Raw genomic sequence first — 18757 nt, forward strand, 5'->3', positions numbered from 1 at the left:
TGGTTTCGCAGGTAAAGAAAACAATCATGCTTCATGATTTTACACCTTTTACTCTTTTTGAACTTATCTGTGACTGTGCAGAGCGTCAGTTGACTCAGTTCACTTGTGCACCGAGCCTGGAATTGAGTTGTCGAGTATTTCATATTGGTTTCCGACTTTCCTGCCTAAGTTTTTTGAAGCTGGTGCTGTTGTTTATGCTTTCTTTTCTACAGAGAGTGCATTAGTATTTTAATCTCATTATCTAATGCTACTTGGAGACGGGAAAACTTCTCCATTTTTCCATTATCAATTCTTTGGTGTGTGGTTTTTCCTCCTTCCCTCTGGCACTGTATGGTGAATTGAATCTGCTTCTGGTCTATAGTACGAATTTAAAAAGAGGATCAATTGTGGAGTAGGATAGAAGGCTGGAAACGGATTGAGATTAGCTGGATATGTCATGTTCAAACTAGTTTGAATTCATGTCGAGTTTCACAATTGTACTTAAGTTTAGTTTCAATTATGTATACAATTGAATTTCAATGAGTTGTAATCGAGTCAAAGATGAATAAGACTTGAACAACTTGATATTTTCTTGTATTTCATTATGTTTTTCATTAATGAAGTTGAGCTCGAGTCAAGATTCAAAGCGTATTTCATGAAAAATTATCCAAAGTGAGTTTTTACCAATTGATTTCAAACTGAGTTTTCTGTGCTTCTGTCAGTTGACCAAAATGAACTTTTGCCAATTGATTTCAAGTAAGAGTATCGAATAATTTAATTTACTTTTTAAAATGATATACATCATAACATTGAATAATTTAATTTACTATTTTAAATGATATACATCAAAATATCGAAGAACTTAATTTACTTTTTCAATTCTAAATATAGTTTGCTTTGTTTTTCAGTGAGGATGAGTGTTGGTAAGAGAAAGCTTCCTTCCTTCAATGGCTTCTGGCCATGATATTTTCGTAATGTCTAATAGGGAGGAATTGTATGAGTATCAGTTTGTGAATTGACGCACAATTAAGAAAGCAGTGCTCATTCTCATTCAAGAAAGGATGCTTTTGTAATATATTTAATACTTCATATCTTAAGCAATAAAACTTAACTGTTTAATTATTATTTAATTCATTTTTCACATTTATCATTTAATCAAATACATATATTTGTGTATAACATGGAAACAAAAAAATAGGTATATTTGTAGATATAGTATGCAAAAATATTTGACAGACATTTTTGTATTTGTATGTTTGTCTATACGTGTATTATTTTGTATGTTTATATTATGAAGAAAATGTATTTTATATTTTTTCTATAGTCAATTGTTTTTTATATTTTTATATATTTTATGTATATCAAATAAACAAAATACATTATTTTTCATGTTTTATATGTATTTCACATGCTTTTATTTATTACATGCTGTTGATCTATAAAATATCAAATTTGAAGCATTAGGTTTTAAATCAAACAAGATGTGAACCATTGATTTATACCTGGAAATATATTACAAAAGACCACATCTATTGTTTATTAATTCCAAGTACCCCTTCCATATTTAGGAACTTACAATTTATTCCGAGAGGCATTTTTTATGATAGAAACTTCATTCCAATTGAGGATAACTTTGAAAGTTCACATATATTTATGTGTCGAGATCTTAACGGCAAGAGGTTAATGTTAAATGAGGCAACGTTAAGGAGTATAAATATAATTTTTGATCTATTGAGAAATTTTTTATAATTATGATAAATTTTTGTAGTCGTTGATACAATTTACCCTTATAATTAAAATACATCCTGTTAAAACCATTCTTCCTATTTTGAAGTTTACCTTTTTCTTTGCCAAGATTTCCATTTCTCCTCCATTTCGAAATGCTTTCTCCCAAGGACTATCCAAGTTGATAGATCGACACTATACCCAAAATACCCGATTAAATTTTTTTGTTGCAAATTCTATTTAATTCTCTACACCATTCAATATTAGGCACGCTATGAGTATAATTCATTCCTTAAATAAAATACACGATGCTATCTTATATACGTACCGTGTACATATTAAATAAAATATAAATGAAATAGAGTTTGCAATAAAAAATTCAATCATCGAAAAACACTTGGATTACAAAATGGGTCCCAAGACTCGAAAACCCACCACAGAAATTGGCACAAAAATGACTTATAGGACCGTAGGGAACTCCATGATTTGCCAATGGGGATTGAGGCAATCTCACCTTATCCACACTCCCACCACACCCTTTAATCACACTCACTATCCCACCCTTCAGCATCACTCTCCCTCACCACCCCACAAGCCTAAATTTCCACCACCAAAATCTCACAATCTTTAAAGCCTCTGCTCCACCATCTTTGCTCTGAAAATTAGTTTCCTATAGGATCATCAGAAATGGCAGCCATGAACTCTAGTGTTTTGGCATGCAACTATGCCATATCTGGCACTGACCTCAACTCAAAGCTCAATGCGTTGCCTTCGGTTGCCACTCCGGTAGCACCGGTTCAGAAAATGCCTGTGATCAGGGCACAACAGGGCAAAGTTCCTGACTCTAATGACTCAGGAAGAAGAGCTGCCCTTCTTGGCCTCGGCGCCGCCCTATTCACCGCCGCTATCTCCTCCTCGTCTGCCGCCAATGCCGGCGTCATTGAGGATTACTTGGAGAAAAGCAAGGCTAACAAGGTCAGTTCACATGGTAGATTTTTCATGTGTCATTAGAACAACACACATAAAAGATCAGCAAAAAGGAAAAAGTTATAGTTAAATTATGAATTTTCCAAAATCTCTTCATGAATTCTTCATGTTGAAAAAAGACCCTGGAGCTACACAGAAAAAGTATGTCTATGATCCAGAATCAAGTTTCGATAGTAGGATTGCTGAGAAACTTGTTGTTTCATGTAGGAATTGAATGACAAGAAGAGGCTGGCAACCAGTGGCGCAAACTTCGCCCGAGCATACACAGTTCAGTTTGGCACATGCAAGTTCCCAGAAAACTTCACTGGCTGCCAAGATCTTGCCAAGCAAAAGGTTTGATCTTGTGAATTTGGATGCTATTCATCTCTTGTTTCTATGAAATATGATCTGAATTCATGTTACTTTGCTCTGTTTTTGCTGCAGAAAGTACCATTTATTTCTGATGACTTGGAGCTGGAGTGCGAAGGGAAGGACAAGTACAAGTGTGGTTCAAATGTGTTCTGGAAATGGTGAAATGTAAAGACTTTGAGTATATACTCTTTGGAACATGTACCTATTTTCTGATTCAAGGAACTGGTTTTGTGAACTTTCATGCTGCGTTTACTATGTATCTTAGTCCTATTGTTTTTCTTGTTTCTTTCTACTTCTAAAATATATGTAATTGTTAAGAGTTCATATGTCATAGGTGAGGAAATCAACATATGGGAATCTGAAAATTATTTCACAATAATTTGAAATTATTAGGCTGGATGGGCACAAATAATGCAGAATGTGTTGGATTAACAATCATCACATGCTGATGTGCTCTTTTATTCTGCCAACTGCATCACATGGCACAGATTGTAGACTAACATAAATAAGACAATGTATTTATATACTATGGAAGCAATAAAAGTAGTCATTTGTATATGTTTCTGAAAAATTAGAGTTTCAGAATCCTGGACTTCTGTTGTCCGATGAACGGATAAGAGTTTCGGCTACATTCTAAACAATCAACTCTTTTCCGAAAAAGAGAGGGAAAATGATGAAAATGCAAGAAACTCTGCAACTGTATGTATGAAATAAAAAGGACAAGTATTGGCAGAAGATTGCCTTTCTTTGTACCTATGCTGGTGCAACTGCTAGAATTTTGCATTGAATATCAGTTGTTAACAGTATGTCACCTCTCACCCAAAGCTAACTGTAAACATGAATCTAATAGCACAGCCCTTCCTGAAAAACTACAGAGCCGCTTACACTGTACACTGGCTCGTAGCTCTCTATTCACTTGTACACTGGCTCGTAGTTCTTATGTCTGGCAACACAAAAATCGTATGCTCTCTTTCCATGTGTTTTACAACCATACTGTAAGGATGAAAATGCACTCCCCCTGTAGTTCAGGAATATGCGCACCAAGATGATGAGCCATTTTTTTGCAGTTCAAAACATGGCACAGGGGAAACCCCATCACTAAAACCAGAGACGAATTCACAGTTCCATTTCACAGAAGGTGATAAGCCGCTTATACTAACATTTTTCATGCAAATATCCTCAAATGGCGCCCCATCTATCCCCTGTAGCAATGGGGCTTTTCGTGAATCTACACTGATTACATTACTTATAGATATCCCTTTCACTTTCGGCAATGCTTTGGAGTCCCATTTCTCATCGGGATGGTCATCAGCTCCTCTGCTAAACCTAATGGGAACTTTGACTCTCTCCATCATGATATTTCGTATAGTAATATTCGTGATGTATCCTCCTCTCCCCTTGTCGGTTTTGATCCGTACCCCGGCTGCTGAATCTCTAACATACAAGTTCTCCACCAAAACGTTTCTAATTCCACCAGACATCTCGCTGCCAATTCCAATGCCTGAACACGTTGGAGTTGTCCCTGACACTCGTCTTATAGTTATGTTTACGCTCGGCCGAGCCATGCGTATACCGTAATGGTCCCAGCCACTTTTCACGGCTACTAGATCATCACCACTCTCAATGTAACAATCTTCAATACAGACATCTGTGCTCGAATCTGCAGAAGAAAGAATTTTCACAGTAAGGTAGTGCTTTTATACCTTAGACATTTCTTTGTATGTTGATTATATGCAACCTAAAATGATTATTCATGGCCAGAATTGTTGGCAAACTCAGCTTTAGAGGTTTGTGGTACCTGGATCGATACCATCAGTGTTTGGGGCTTGTAGAGGTGCCAAGATGGTCATGTCTTTGATCACAACATTGCTGGAAAAAGGCACAAAACTCATCAGCAAAAATGTTCAAATGAAAAAACCTTTTCCTTTCATCTTATGGGTAGTCTTTTTTGTTGCTTTCTATTAATCTATCTTCTCTCCTTTTTCAATTGTGTATATTCCATTTGCAAAAAGAACTATCAAAAGTTAAAAACTCCGTATTTCCTACCCAAATCATTGAATATAGCAGGCCTTTTCTTTTAAAATATTGTTATTCACAAGGATAGGATCCATTCCTATGTTTAACATTGATTTTAATGAAATACTAAAACAACCGTTTCTCTAATTTAATCTGTAAGTGGGAGTGCGAATCTGCTAGAACTTGATGTCACAAGATTGCTTTGATGAGAGTTGATTCTTTTCTATCTTTCCCCCTACCTTTCTTTGGCTAATGGTCCAACACTAAGGACAACAAAGTTCCTATTATTTATTTTGGCGCTATTATAGTTCTGATCTTTTCCCGTAAAATATGCTGATATGACCGAATAATGATTATCAGTGACAAAGGAATAAGGTTCAGATATACTTTTCGGTATGAGAATATAATACTATCTACATGCTTTAAAGGCCATTAGCTAACTATGCCTTACATTTATTTTAGTTGGTGCCTAATAACTTCCAACCAAAGAGGAGAAATTTAGTTAAACACAAAAGGAAGCAGCAAATAATCATGGATGCATATAAAGGCAGACCTGCTATAAACAGGATGAACGGTCCAGAATGGGGAATTACGGAAAGTGAGGTTGGAAATCAGAATATTATGTGAATTTATCAATTCAACAAGGTGGCCCCTGGTGCACTCTAGTGTCTTATTCCACCAAAGATCCCACCACATCTTCCCCTGACCATCAATTGTGCCATTATGACCTGCAAATCAGTAAACGCAGTCGACTAATTCAGATGGCATATTACAATTTTCAAAATTCAGCTTTTAAGCCCAAAACACAGTATTTGAATCCACATTCTTTTCTCAAGTAAGAATGAAAAATATTATTGGTTTCAGAGTGTTTCTTGACGACTAGCTATCTACTGTTTCTTGAGTTACTAAACGCGGTGCATGCTGCTTCCACCTAATAATGAAACTGAATATGTTGCCAGCCAAAAGTTTCTAGAATGATATCAAATTTAGACAGTCAGAAAGTTAAAAGCTCAGTGTTTCAATCCATCCTTCAGAGTCCAGAAAACAAAGACTAGTTTTCAACCCATCCTTCAAAGTCCAGAAAAGATTGAATGAAAAACAAAGTTCGACTAGTTTGCTCCAAAGATCTAAATTGCTTACATGCTCAAGCTAGGAGATAGGAACAAAGACACAAATTTAAAATCCATATTCAATTTTATATAAGGCGTCAGCTTGTTATCGATGGTGTCAATACACATAATTTATCGTCTCCCTAAAGCTATTTAATATTTAACAAGCGAGTTCAAGATGGTGTTGACATACTAGTGTTGAGCCATGGCCAACATATACAAGTTGTTTAATGATAGCCATTACCTAACATTCAAGGATGTTTACCTGTAATCACAACATTGGTTAAAGAATTTCCGTGAATGAGGCTAATATGTCTCCCTCCCAGCCTCTCTCTCCCTCTTCCATATGAAGGCAACGGCTCGATGATGGGCCATTCCTCAGGGTCCTACTATCAAGATTAATATAATTAGAAAAGATAAGCAAATTCTGATTTCGGCAAACCATTAATAACTCTGTGATCACGTAAACAAGAAACCACGAAAGGATCAGTTTAATCTAACAATGAAGTCAAGAATCATTATTTAAATCCTGCTTTACTTCTCTCTCCACTGTAGAAGAGAAGAATTCTTCTACAGCCTCTCCTGTTGTGTTTCTGCTTCATGTCAATTCGTTTGATAGAGTTTGGTAAACCAATTTTTTCTCCCCATCTAATCCCCAAATCTACTAATTCAAGATCTGTAGAAATCCCATTTGTGAGCTGTGCTTTCAGAATTTTGATAATTGCCAGTAAGACAAGAAATCAACAAGCCCACTTCACCCTTCTGCATATATCATTAAAAATTGTTGATCTTTAGCGTTTCTGGAATTCTTTAGTCAGTTGCTTGCCTTGTGCTAGTTGCCAAGGTCTAAAGACTTTCTTTCTCCTTTTCCCAACATCCCCACCCCACCCCCAAATACAAAAACAAAACATCAAATCTCTGCCTGAAAACATGGCAAATCTACGTGCCATGTGCAGACAGAAAATCAAGACCTAGTAATCCTGCAACATAACCAATAAAATAGAAACAGAATCCTGTATGGCATTAATGTTTGAGGGGAACAAGAATTAGAAAAACAGAATTATTTTATGTAATTGAGATTAAATAATTCACATATAAGCATTGAGTCACCTGAGATCCCAAGATCACAGCACCATCTTCCAGAAACAGCGTGAAATCGCTGGTGAGATTGAAGCTTCCCGTGAGCCACCTCCCCTTTGGAACATTCAGCTGGGCCCCACCTGTCCCCCTGAATTTCTCCATGTACTCCATCGCCCTCCGGAACGCTGCCGTATTGGAAGTCCTCCCATCGCCCACTCCGCCAAACTCTGAGATGGATTTCACCACCTTCCGCGGCGGCGGCGCCTCAAATAGACCGGAGCAGCTCGGAGGCCCTCCGGGCCTCTCCAGCCCGGCCTGGGTCGAGATGGGCCCGAGTTGAAAGATGGTGTTTCTGGTGATGTGGATGCTAAAAATTGCTATCCCCGTGAATATAAGCAAAAGGAACGCCCATGAAGGTCTCGTGAAGCTTGCTCTTATGGCGTTGGCTAATGGGTTATCGCCCTCCATCATCAATTTCCCACTGTATATAGAATATATCTACAGATACATGCATGAGAATTATGTAATCTTGATTTGCTTTTACTGTTTAAAAACGATCGATGTATGCATATACATGTGTGTTTTATGTGTATGTCTAGATGTATGTGAGTGAAGTTTGAGGAGGGAATGGAAGAAGAAATGGGGCGGGCTTAGAAGAAACGGTGGTTACGGATGCATGAGGATTGTCTGTATATGTATATGTATGGAAATAATACGGGGTGAGATTTTTGGGTTAATACCGTAGATAATGCGAGCTTTAATAAGAAACTGGAAGGTGAAAGGGCCCCCTTCCACCCCCCAACCCCCCCCCCCCCCCCACCCTTGAGGGTAGGGTTGATGGGTTTAATGTGGAAACGGGCATCATTTTGGGGTGGGGTGGGGTGGGGTAGGGTGGGGGGGGGGGTTATTTACTAGGAAAGTTTAAGAAGCACCGCTACGTCTTGAACTCTTGATAGATAAATTTTTTAATTAAATAGTTTTGAATTTGATTTTCTTTGTTGACGTGTGTGTTGTATGCTTCAAAAATTTGTTAATACTTTTATAAGTGATTCATGACAGTTACGTGCATTTAAATGAATAAATTTTAATTTAAGCAAAAAAATTTAAATGACTCAATTTTTTAAAAAATTAAAATATATCAATATTCAGCAAAATATAGTTCAAAATTAATATGAAATGATTTGAAATCTTTTAAATTTTAAATTATCCAAATAAATTTAAAAATTTTGTTATTGGGGATTTAAAATCCATTATTTCAAATCTTCCAACCTTAAAGATATTGATGTGGGGACCATATTTGGGTATCTCAAAATGACAAAGTATTTTAGTCATATTACTTAATATCTCAATTGGCCTTGGACCTGTGTCTATAGCTTTTCAAGTCCTACCACTCTATCTCCCATCTCATCCCATCCGGACACAAGTACAAACGAACCCACCACAGATTTACAATTAAATGTGAATAAACAGTCTACGTATAATCGTACAACACTCGATAATACCTATAAATACACGTCCTCCATAATTCAAAATTCAACCTTTAATACACTGTGCTATCCTCACTAGCTTCACATCTCAAACGATCTAACTAACTTGACATTCAAGAGACAGAATCGAGATCCTCTTGTTCCTATGTTGCTCTATCTTACAAAACTTGTTTGAGATTATTTTGAATCGAAATAAATTTAATTGCTATAAATTTCTTCAAATTATGTTGTTAATAATTAGAGTCGAAATCATTCAATTTTTTTTGCGAGGAAAAAAAAAAGAAAGAAAGAAAAAGGAGAATTGAAGAAAAGCATATCATCTTTGTTGGTTGGTGGGAAAAAGAAATTCGGTGGGAGTGAGTTCACATGATCCAAGGGGTGATATTTGGTCAATCATATTCGTTTTAAATAAAATTAGAGTTGACCAATGCCTGGCCTGATGATTGACGGTGTTACAGGTAGGTTGCAATTTTGAATATTTGTAATGGAGAAGTAGGTTTTCTTTTTTACCCTTTCATGATTGGAATTTATGTGGAGATCATTCTGTCTTATAAAATGGAATTACGCTGTTTGGAACCATAAATTTGAATATAAAAATTTTAAATTTTAAATTTATTTGAATAATTTAATATTAATAAACAATGAAATTAATGTGATTTTGAGTAGCGTCTATTTTAAATAATTTTTTTAATAATAATTCAAATTATATTTAGGAGAATGGTCGTAAAAAAAAGAGATATTTCAAGGGTGTAAACAGTAAGGGCATTTTTGTCATAAAAAAATTAATATATATCATGAGGGATCCTTTTGTTATATTTTATAGTTCAGGGGTACAAAGTGTATTTGACCCTACTATATATTAACGGAGAGGTCTACCTTATTTTTGGTATGTTATTTTACTTTTTTTTTTTTCATTTTTTTCCATCCAAAATCTATATGTAGTAAAACTTATTTTTTTTGAATAGTTATTTATTTTTATTTAATATCTCCTACTCTAAATATTCACTTTCATATTATTTAATTTTTTTATCATAAATATTTTCATATTATTATTTTACTACAATAAAAAAATTAGTAAATAATATTTAATTATTTTATTTTTTGACACATATATTGAATGTGCCACATACAGATAGTATATATTAATAGAGAGCACCTTTCGATCTGTTTTTTTTAAATTTAATTTTTATTTTTAACTTTCCAGTCTCCCACTATCTATTAATAGTTATTTTTCTTTTTCTTTTTAATTTTCATGCATCTTTTTTTCACAATTTTCTTAGAATTTCAATTTTAACCTATTATTTTACATATACTTTATTAAATAATAAATATTCTATTTTTAAATTGCATTATAGAATTTTCACACACATAGAATATACCATAAATTACTAATATTTTAATTTTAATTTAATTAATTAATTTATTTACTTCCCACCGTTCCGCTCTTCTGCATCCCCAAACCACAGTTTTAAACCTCTAAATTGCCCACTCTTCTCAACTTCCACTAACTTCAATTTTTTATAATTTTTTCAATTAAATTACATTTTTAAAAATATAAACTATTTTTTGAAAAACAAAAAAATTTAAATCATGCACACTCATAAGAGCGTGCGACACACACCAGTGTAAATTATTATTCAGTGCAGTCTTAAAATTTTTTAAAATATATTATGATCCATCTCATGATTTTTAACATAATTTTTCAACAGCTAAATTCTGAATTTCTTCTATTTTGCTCATATTAGCATTTTTCGTAACAACGGAAACAATTCCACAAAAATATATTATAAAATATAATATTTTTTCAAATAAAATCAAACCAAAACACCTAAAAAACTACTAGAAGAAGGGTGTGAAGTGATGATGAACAAGATCCTCGTATTATTCTTCCCTGTTAATGTTCACAGCCGACCATGTATGTCTCCATGTGGTATTATTCTGTGTTCTGTTCTATATAATTCCACACTCCCTCCACCACCATTTATTAATTATTACTAATTAACTGTCGCATAAATATAATAATAACAATTACTTAAAAAACATTGAGATTCTTAAGTTCTTGGGCTTATAATTTAAATATGTCTTTGTCTATTACATCATAAATTTTGATGAGTTTATTGTAATATTAGTTCCAAATTATAGGTCATTTGCACCTCTCGTTTCGTACTTTTAAAAATAATTAGTTTTAATTTCATACTTTTATATTTTTGTGCAAAATAAGTGTCAGAAATATATTTCATACTTTTATATTCGTAATTGTTATTTATACCCTTTATTTGAATCTTATTCAAATTACATCCAAAATAATTAGGTCCAATTTACATTAGGTCTTATCTGTGTTAAAATGTATGAAGTAATTACAAATGTTTTTTTCTTTATAATGATATCTATATTTATTTAATAAAAAAATAATTTATAAAACTTACAATCGATAAAGTAAATTAAAAGCTTTTCAAACTTTTAATACGTGCAAATTAAATATCGTTGAAATATAAATAATAATCTTGACTTTGTTTAAATAATGGATCGTCATTAATAAATTACACAATCGGCATAAAATTGAGATACCAATGAAACTTGAAGAAATGGTACGAAAAAAAGTTAAGAATGAAAACCATTTTCTAACTTTGAAATAATTTATTTTATTCGTTTGAAATTGAGTTCAGTTTTAATTTAATGACATTTTTGTTATTCCATATAGTAATCGAGCGTAACTAATTTAAATTTCTTTCGTATTTTTTATATTTTTTTATCACGCCATGTTTAAATTAATTTTAGGATAAAATATAATTATTTTTTCTAAAATTTGGTATAATTATGAATATTCTCTCGTCGTTTTAAAAATTACCAATATCCTCCTGATTTAAAGGTCGTCTAACAATTAGCCCAATCTGTTAGGTTTTCATCTATTTTTTATGATGAACTGACCAAAATGCTCTTGTGGATTAAAAATTATAATTTAAATTATCTATTAAAAAACTTTTTTATTTTTTTTACAAACTAAGTGGATACTTTTTTTTTTAATAATTTTTAAAATTTTTCCATCACCTATTCAATTTTTTTATAAGTTTTAATTTTCTAAAAAAAATAAAAGCCTATAGTAAGGGCAAAGTTGACAATTTCATACATCCATCCAATGATTACATAATTTCACAAACATCAGGGGGTATTTGTAATTTTTTAAACAGTGAATGGTATTCACAATTATATCAAATCTCACGAATAATTATTATAATTTACTCTTAATTTTATCCAAAATTCAATTTGAATTTATTAGTGCACAAATAAAGATGAAAAACGATGGCAATAGTTTTTCAAATATCCATCTGAAAATAATAATAGACTATGTATAGAATTTGATAATTTTAAATAACAATTAAATGGAAGCAATTGATTATCAAAAATATAAAAATTAAATTAATTTTTAGGTTATTAAATTTTACCCATTTAATGCCCATACTCGAAATACTTATTCCCGTGAATATAAGTCCAGGTCTAGACCTGATATAAAATTATTGAGTATTAGATATTATAGTGGATCCGAATCCAAATATTAACCCGCCCATTAACAAATCTACCTCGGCCTAAAGACATTAGGCCCAGGATAATGATCCAGACAGCCCAGCCCAGGCTTTTCCAATTTGGGCCTCCAGCCCGGATACAGTATTGAGCCCAACCCAGTCTCCACCTACCAGTAAGCCGGCCCAGCCCGGTAACCATATATCAAAAAATGATAAATAGTTATACATAGATGGGCCACCTATGTGAAACTGTTTTTTCTTTTTTGTTTGGTTTTTGTTTTTGTAATGATTTATAGTGAAAATTAAAACGAGCTGTCGATATTTAACATAATTATATATATTTTTTTTTATTATATAAAATTTTTTTAATATTTTTTTATATTTGATAAAATTATGTAATCGTTCGATGGAGATATAAAATGTCCATTTTTCCTTCTAGTTCGTAAGTTTTTGTTTAGAAAATTTATTTATAAATCAAGCGTATTTTGACCAATTCACCTAACGGAATCGGCTAGTTGTTGGAGGAATATCAAAATCAAGACGATATTTATAGTTATTTTAAATTTTAGAAGCGCCCGTTGTAATTTATTCTAATTTAATATTTATTGTTTTCTAATATATATTGTGTATCGATATGTCAATATATAGATATAGATATAGATAAAATATATTTTTTTCCTATTTAAAAAAAAAAAAAAACAAGCTGAAAACTGACAAATGACTTGTCATCATCTCCTGCTCATGGGAAGAAATGTTATTTTATTTTGACTTATTGTATAAGTCTATTACAATCCAAGCAATCACTTAGACCTATAGCTACGCATACCACTGAAAACTTTAAGCACAAGCCAATCATATTAATTTTTATAAACTATTTAATAAATTATTAATCTGAGAATTTATAGTTGAGTTAAAAAAATATTATGAAATTTTAGTTTGAGACCATTAATTTTTCAATAATTATAAGTTATAGAATTTCAAAATATTAAAATTCTGGAAACTGGGATACCTGTGTACGTAAAAAGATTTATTTGAATTGAATTTTTGCTACTTTAGATTTAATAACTGAAATGAAATATCAATGTTAGTAAATTAGGCGAATTATTATTTGAGTTTAAATGTATTGAATGATATAATCATGGATTAAATTTTATCGGGAAAAAAATTATTTTTGTAGCAGGAAATTTTCAAAAAAAAAAAAAAAGGCAAATATATATTAATTGGACTATATGGCGATTAATTTATTGAGATAATGATGTAATAATATAATTACAACTGAATTTGAGAGAAAATTATATGAGTATGAATTAAAAAAAATCTATATCCACTTGCATTATCTTATCATTTTCTTCCTACATAATAAACTGAATAAATAAATTAATTGCGATCGATGATTAATTAATACATATAACAATAATAGTGTGACAACTAGGGATGAAGAATTAATATATATATATATATATTTATATATAATTACCTCGGATCTGAGACTCAACAATCCCAAAGTCCCTCTTCCTTAATATTGATTAAATTTATAGCTGCTATATTACTTGGGAATATCTGAAAATAAAGCTATATTTTTCAGAGTAATTATTTAGAGATGGTGAGTTCGAATTATATGGATACATGTGTTTAGTCTATTTTTAATATATTTATTTTGAATTTGATTTTAGAAAATTTGATATATTACGTACTAAATGCTGTAATTATAGTACGTCAATTGATTAACATTATTGATGTATTTTTTTAAAAAAAAATAATAATAAGTTGTACTCTTTCGCAATAATTTACAATCCACTTAAAATACTTAATTATTCTATATAAAATCATCCCCTGAACGTTAATAATTATATACATTCAATCATACCCATATCACCAATCCCAAATAAAATCCACTCCTTGGCTTTACATTTTTGTTTCTTGATTTGCTCACAAAAATATATATACTATAGTACGAATTAATGCACGCCTATCCACATACACTTTCTTTCCACGCCCAACAAATAATAAACATTTAAATATCTTACTTTAATTATATATACATATATATATATATATTATTATCACACTACATGTATATTGTCTATGATCAATTTTTAGATTACGATTTCATTTTGATTTGGGTTCCAATGGCAATAATCCCTGAATTGTTGATTCGGGATAAGTATTTGATATATGAAAAAACGAGCAAACATTAGGCTATTCATGAGAGTTTTTCCAATTAAATTTTAATTTTAAGATGTTTAAGCTAGTTGAGCGATTGAGGAGAAAACTTAAATATTGCTCTCTCAATAATGATGTACATCAATCACAAAAGATCTTTCAAGTATTTATATATAGGACCAAATGTCAATACTTGTGAGGATCCACGTCTATGATCTTAATCTTTCAGGTGTTGTATGATCGATGGTGTTGATGTTAGGTCACCAAGTCCGGTCGGACTGGGTGCAAGCCAGAATGTTAAAAGTGAGAGTGAGAGGATTTCAATCCTATTTGGATATTTTCAATTGTAAGGGGGTTGTTTTTGTATTTAATTTCATTTTTTTGCTCGATCTAATCAAATTTAAGGTTAACTTACAACGAACTCTCTTTAAGTTTGTCATAATTATGAATACCCTTTTATTGTTTGAAATATTACAAATGCCCCCCTCATGTTTGATAAAATTATATAATCATTGGATATGGAGGTATGAAATTGTCAACTTTGCCTTATTGTATTCTTTTTATTTTTTTTTAAAAAATAAAAATTTATAAAAAAAATTGAACGGAATGGATGGAAATTTTTTAAAAATTATAAAAAAATTATCTACTTAGTCCACAAAAAATTAGAAGTTTTAAAAATTAAATAAAATTATAATTTTTAATTCACAAGGACATTTTGGTCAGTTTTGCAAAAAAAAAAATTAGAAGAAAATCTAATGGATTGGGCTAATTGTCAAGACAACTATTAAAATCAAGGGGGTATTGGTAATTTTTTCAAACAATGAAGGTGTATTCATACTTATGCCAAATATCAAGAGAGATTATTGTGATTTATGTCAAATTTAATTATATTTTTTAGTTTTAAAAAATAATACGTGTGAATCACTGGTGAATATCAGAAAACGTGATAAAACATTCATATGCCGTTTCCTCCGTCATAAGGTCCACTCCTGACTCCTCCCAACTTTTTCACTCAAACTCCACTTCAAATCAACCCTCCCCCCCTCCCCATCTAGACCCTCAGGATCAAAATTCCATGGACAGAGAACAATCCCACCAACTTCAGCTCCTTGGCTTCTATGGCATTTTGAGGGAATCCTTCACCATCACATTCTCAAAGAGGAAAATTTTCAGCCAAATCACATTTCTCACTATCTTCCCTCTTTGTCTCCTCTTCTTAGCCCATCTCCAAGTTTCCAACTTCCTCTTTGCAAACATAATTCACAATGAAGAGGCGTTGCACCACGCTCAAGACTTCTCCTCCATTTCAGGCGCCCTACCGTCCGAAATCGTCCTGTTTTGGCTCATCAAAACCGCGTACCTCATCTTCTTCCTCGCCCTCTCCTTACTCTCGACGTCTGCAGTCGTCTGCACCGTCGCATGTGACTACACAAGGAAAGAAACCATGCTCACGGACGTTATGACCGCCGTGGTACCCAACGTCTGGAAACGACTCCTGGTGACGTTCGCATGGAGTTTCATCATCGTCCTTTCGTACAACGTCGTTGCTTTCCTGGTACTACTCCCATCACCATTAGTGTCGTCGACAAGCCCTAGCCCGGCCCGAGCCGTGTTTTCGGGCGTCCTTTTCGTCGTCTACGTGGTGGGTTTCGTGTACGTCAGCATCATATGGCATTTGGCAACTGTGGTCTCGGTGTTGGAACAAGAATGTGGGATTGAAGCCATGATGAGGAGCAAGGAACTTGTGAGGGGCAAGGTGGTCATTTCAGGTGGGGTATTCCTGTTCCTCAACTCATGTTTTGTGTTGATCCAGGTGGGGTTCGAGAGGTTTGTAGTTGTGGACGTGGGGGGGTCGTTTTGGGGCAGAATCGGGAGTGGAATTGTTGGTTTGTTGTTGTTGTGTGGATTGACGTTGTTAGGGCTCATAGTTCAGACGGTGGTGTACTTCGTCTGCAGAACGTGTCAAGGCGAAGATGTGGTGGGCAAGATGTGGTCTGGACATGATGAGGTCGAGGTTTACTTGGGTGATTATGCTCTCTTGAGATCTGATGAGGATGTTCGATTTCAGCAACTTTACGTGTAATTGACGACGTCTTTCAATTCTAGTTGTCATTATAAGTTTAGGGTGAGTTGTCTTTAATTTTTTTCATTTTTGGTGTTATACAATAATGTCCATATCTATCACCACTTTTAAATTATAATTTATTTTAATTAGCTGCTGTGGTACGTGGTCCTCGTGAACGTATAAAAAATTATTATGTGAAATAAAGAGAAATTATTAAAATTGTGCAAGATAAAAAAATATGGACTACATTGAAAAAGAAAAAATAAATTGTGGGGATCATTAAAACTATAAAAGTTTATGAGAAAAAAATACGGAGAATGTGAGAGAAAAAACTAAATTATAACGAGTAGTGGGTTGAGAGAACACATAATTATATGATTATTAAAAAAGTTAAAATTACTATTTTGACCAATTTATTTTTTTAATGAAAGAAATGAATTAATGGATAAATTGGGGTATTAAAAAATTGGTACGACATAAGAGTTTTCTTTTATAATAACTAGCCGTTATGACAAACTGTCCCTGTGTGCATATAATAAATAATTGTTTACGCTTTAAATATATCATAAATAAGAATAAGATTATAAACCAACACATCCCATTTAATAAATAAATAAAATAAAAACTAATTTGGGAATATTATCAACACAAAAAAAATGGGTATGGTGAAATTTTCATATTTAAGTATAGATAGATTGTATAAATCATATATGGATGTGAAAAAGAATCTGAGTAGGGGTGGTTGAAAATGCATAAGGACATTTTTGGTAATTTAAAAAATTGGTATCTTTGCGTAAGTAATCGCTACTTGTAAGTGAGAAAGGAGTTTTCTTTTTTATATAATTAAACAATTACAGGTTTCATTATGTATGTGTTATGTAGAAAACAGAAAAAATGCAATTGAAAATGCAATTACAGGTTTGGAGAAATGCTGCAACTAATGAAAGACTTTTCTTTCATAGATACATTCACATTCACCAAAAACATTACACACCAAATCCTACTGAAATACACTTAAATTACATACATCCATTAAAATACACTTAAATTACACACATCTACACAAAATAGAACCTAAAGCAGAAAATATGAACGACAACTACTGAAATTAATTTTTATTTTCTACAATTTCTCTTCAAGTTTGCAAAGTCCTCCCCAATCTTCTTCATTTCTTCGATCTTTACTTCGTATCCAGAATATTTTGCTAGCAATTCAGGGATTACAACCTTTACCCAAACACACGTTGATGGATTTTTTCAATAAAAAAATCGATATCCTTCGATCTACACAAGAAATGAGAAAATTACAAAAAAATGAGAAAATTTAATTGAGGAAAATGAAAAAAAATTGCATAAAAATGAGAAAAACTAACAGATTAAAATGAGAAAAAAAATTACAGAAAACATAGAAAAATTAATGGAGAAAAATGAGTAAAAAATTGCAGAAAAATCAACAAAAAAATGAAAATTTCAAGAAGAAAAATGAGAGAATAACCTAGTAATTTTCACAAGAATGGAACCTTCTACCTGGGTTCTCATTAGTCTATGAAGTTCTCACTATAGCTTTCTTTCCACAATAGCACAAAATTCGTCTTGAGATGGTAGACATATTTTCGAGACGGGAAGGAGATGAGGACGGAAGCAAAATGGGGAAGAAATTATATTTTTCCCTTTTTTTTAGTTGCTAATTGGCTTTGGGAGGAAAAAAACAAGTCCACCTCAAGTGCCACGTAACACTATAGTGCCACATAACACTATAATGCCACATGAGACTAAAAATTTTCAAATTAAAGAGCATGTGCCGTGACATGCTATTTTTTACCAAATTAAAATTCAAGTTCTGTTCTCCGTTGTAATCTAATTGACTCATTTCTGTAAATTAGTAGTTAAAATATGATAACAACAAAAGTTAGTGTACTAAAATGAATTGCGGACAAAGTTAATGGACTAATATTTTTTTTTCCTCCTAAATTATACGATAAGTACAATAAATTTGCAGTGTAACTAATATATAATTAAAAAAAAAAGCGACAGTCATATTAAATATACTATATTTATTTTGTGATTGATTTGTTTCAATCTAATTTGATTGGAATGATTTTTTAGAATTATGGACAAACTATGAAGAATTCGTTTTTAGAATTATGGACAAACTATGAAGAATTCGTTTGCAATTTCGTGGCTCATCATACCATACGTGGAAAGCACTACTCCAACCTACTCAGCCATGCAAAGCTCCGGCCATCCACCTGCCCAAACTTCAAACAATCGATCG

General features: G+C 32.4%; 3 protein-coding genes across 3 annotated transcripts; 2 read left to right on the forward strand and 1 right to left on the reverse strand.

Moving 5' to 3' along the window:
- Window positions 1–2272: 2272 nt before the first annotated feature.
- On the forward strand, window positions 2273–3277 carry PSAN (photosystem I reaction center subunit PSI-N, chloroplast, putative / PSI-N, putative (PSAN)). Its single transcript, XM_011101434.3, has 3 exons — window positions 2273–2679; window positions 2899–3024; window positions 3115–3277. The coding sequence occupies exons 1-3, from the start codon at window positions 2392–2394 to the stop codon at window positions 3202–3204; spliced, it is 504 nt and encodes a 167-aa protein (XP_011099736.1). The 5' UTR covers window positions 2273–2391; the 3' UTR covers window positions 3205–3277.
- Window positions 3278–3573: 296 nt separating this feature from the next.
- On the reverse strand, window positions 3574–7991 carry LOC105178075 (Pectin lyase-like superfamily protein). Its single transcript, XM_011101431.3, has 5 exons — window positions 7278–7991; window positions 6433–6553; window positions 5612–5786; window positions 4841–4911; window positions 3574–4702 (listed from the first exon to the last, which is right to left on the reverse strand). The coding sequence occupies exons 1-5, from the start codon at window positions 7716–7718 to the stop codon at window positions 4068–4070; spliced, it is 1443 nt and encodes a 480-aa protein (XP_011099733.1). The 5' UTR covers window positions 7719–7991; the 3' UTR covers window positions 3574–4067.
- A 7502-nt stretch (window positions 7992–15493) lies between these two features.
- On the forward strand, window positions 15494–16501 carry LOC105178380 (uncharacterized). Its single transcript, XM_011101845.1, has one exon. It carries the CDS (start codon window positions 15494–15496, stop codon window positions 16499–16501), a length of 1008 nt encoding a protein of 335 aa, XP_011100147.1.
- The last annotated feature ends 2256 nt before the right edge of the window (window positions 16502–18757 follow it).

The sequence above is a fragment of the Sesamum indicum genome, linkage group LG9, assembly GCF_026168435.1.
Source record: "Sesamum indicum cultivar Baizhima isolate 11 linkage group LG9, ASM2616843v1, whole genome shotgun sequence".
Taxonomy (NCBI): domain Eukaryota; kingdom Viridiplantae; phylum Streptophyta; class Magnoliopsida; order Lamiales; family Pedaliaceae; genus Sesamum; species Sesamum indicum.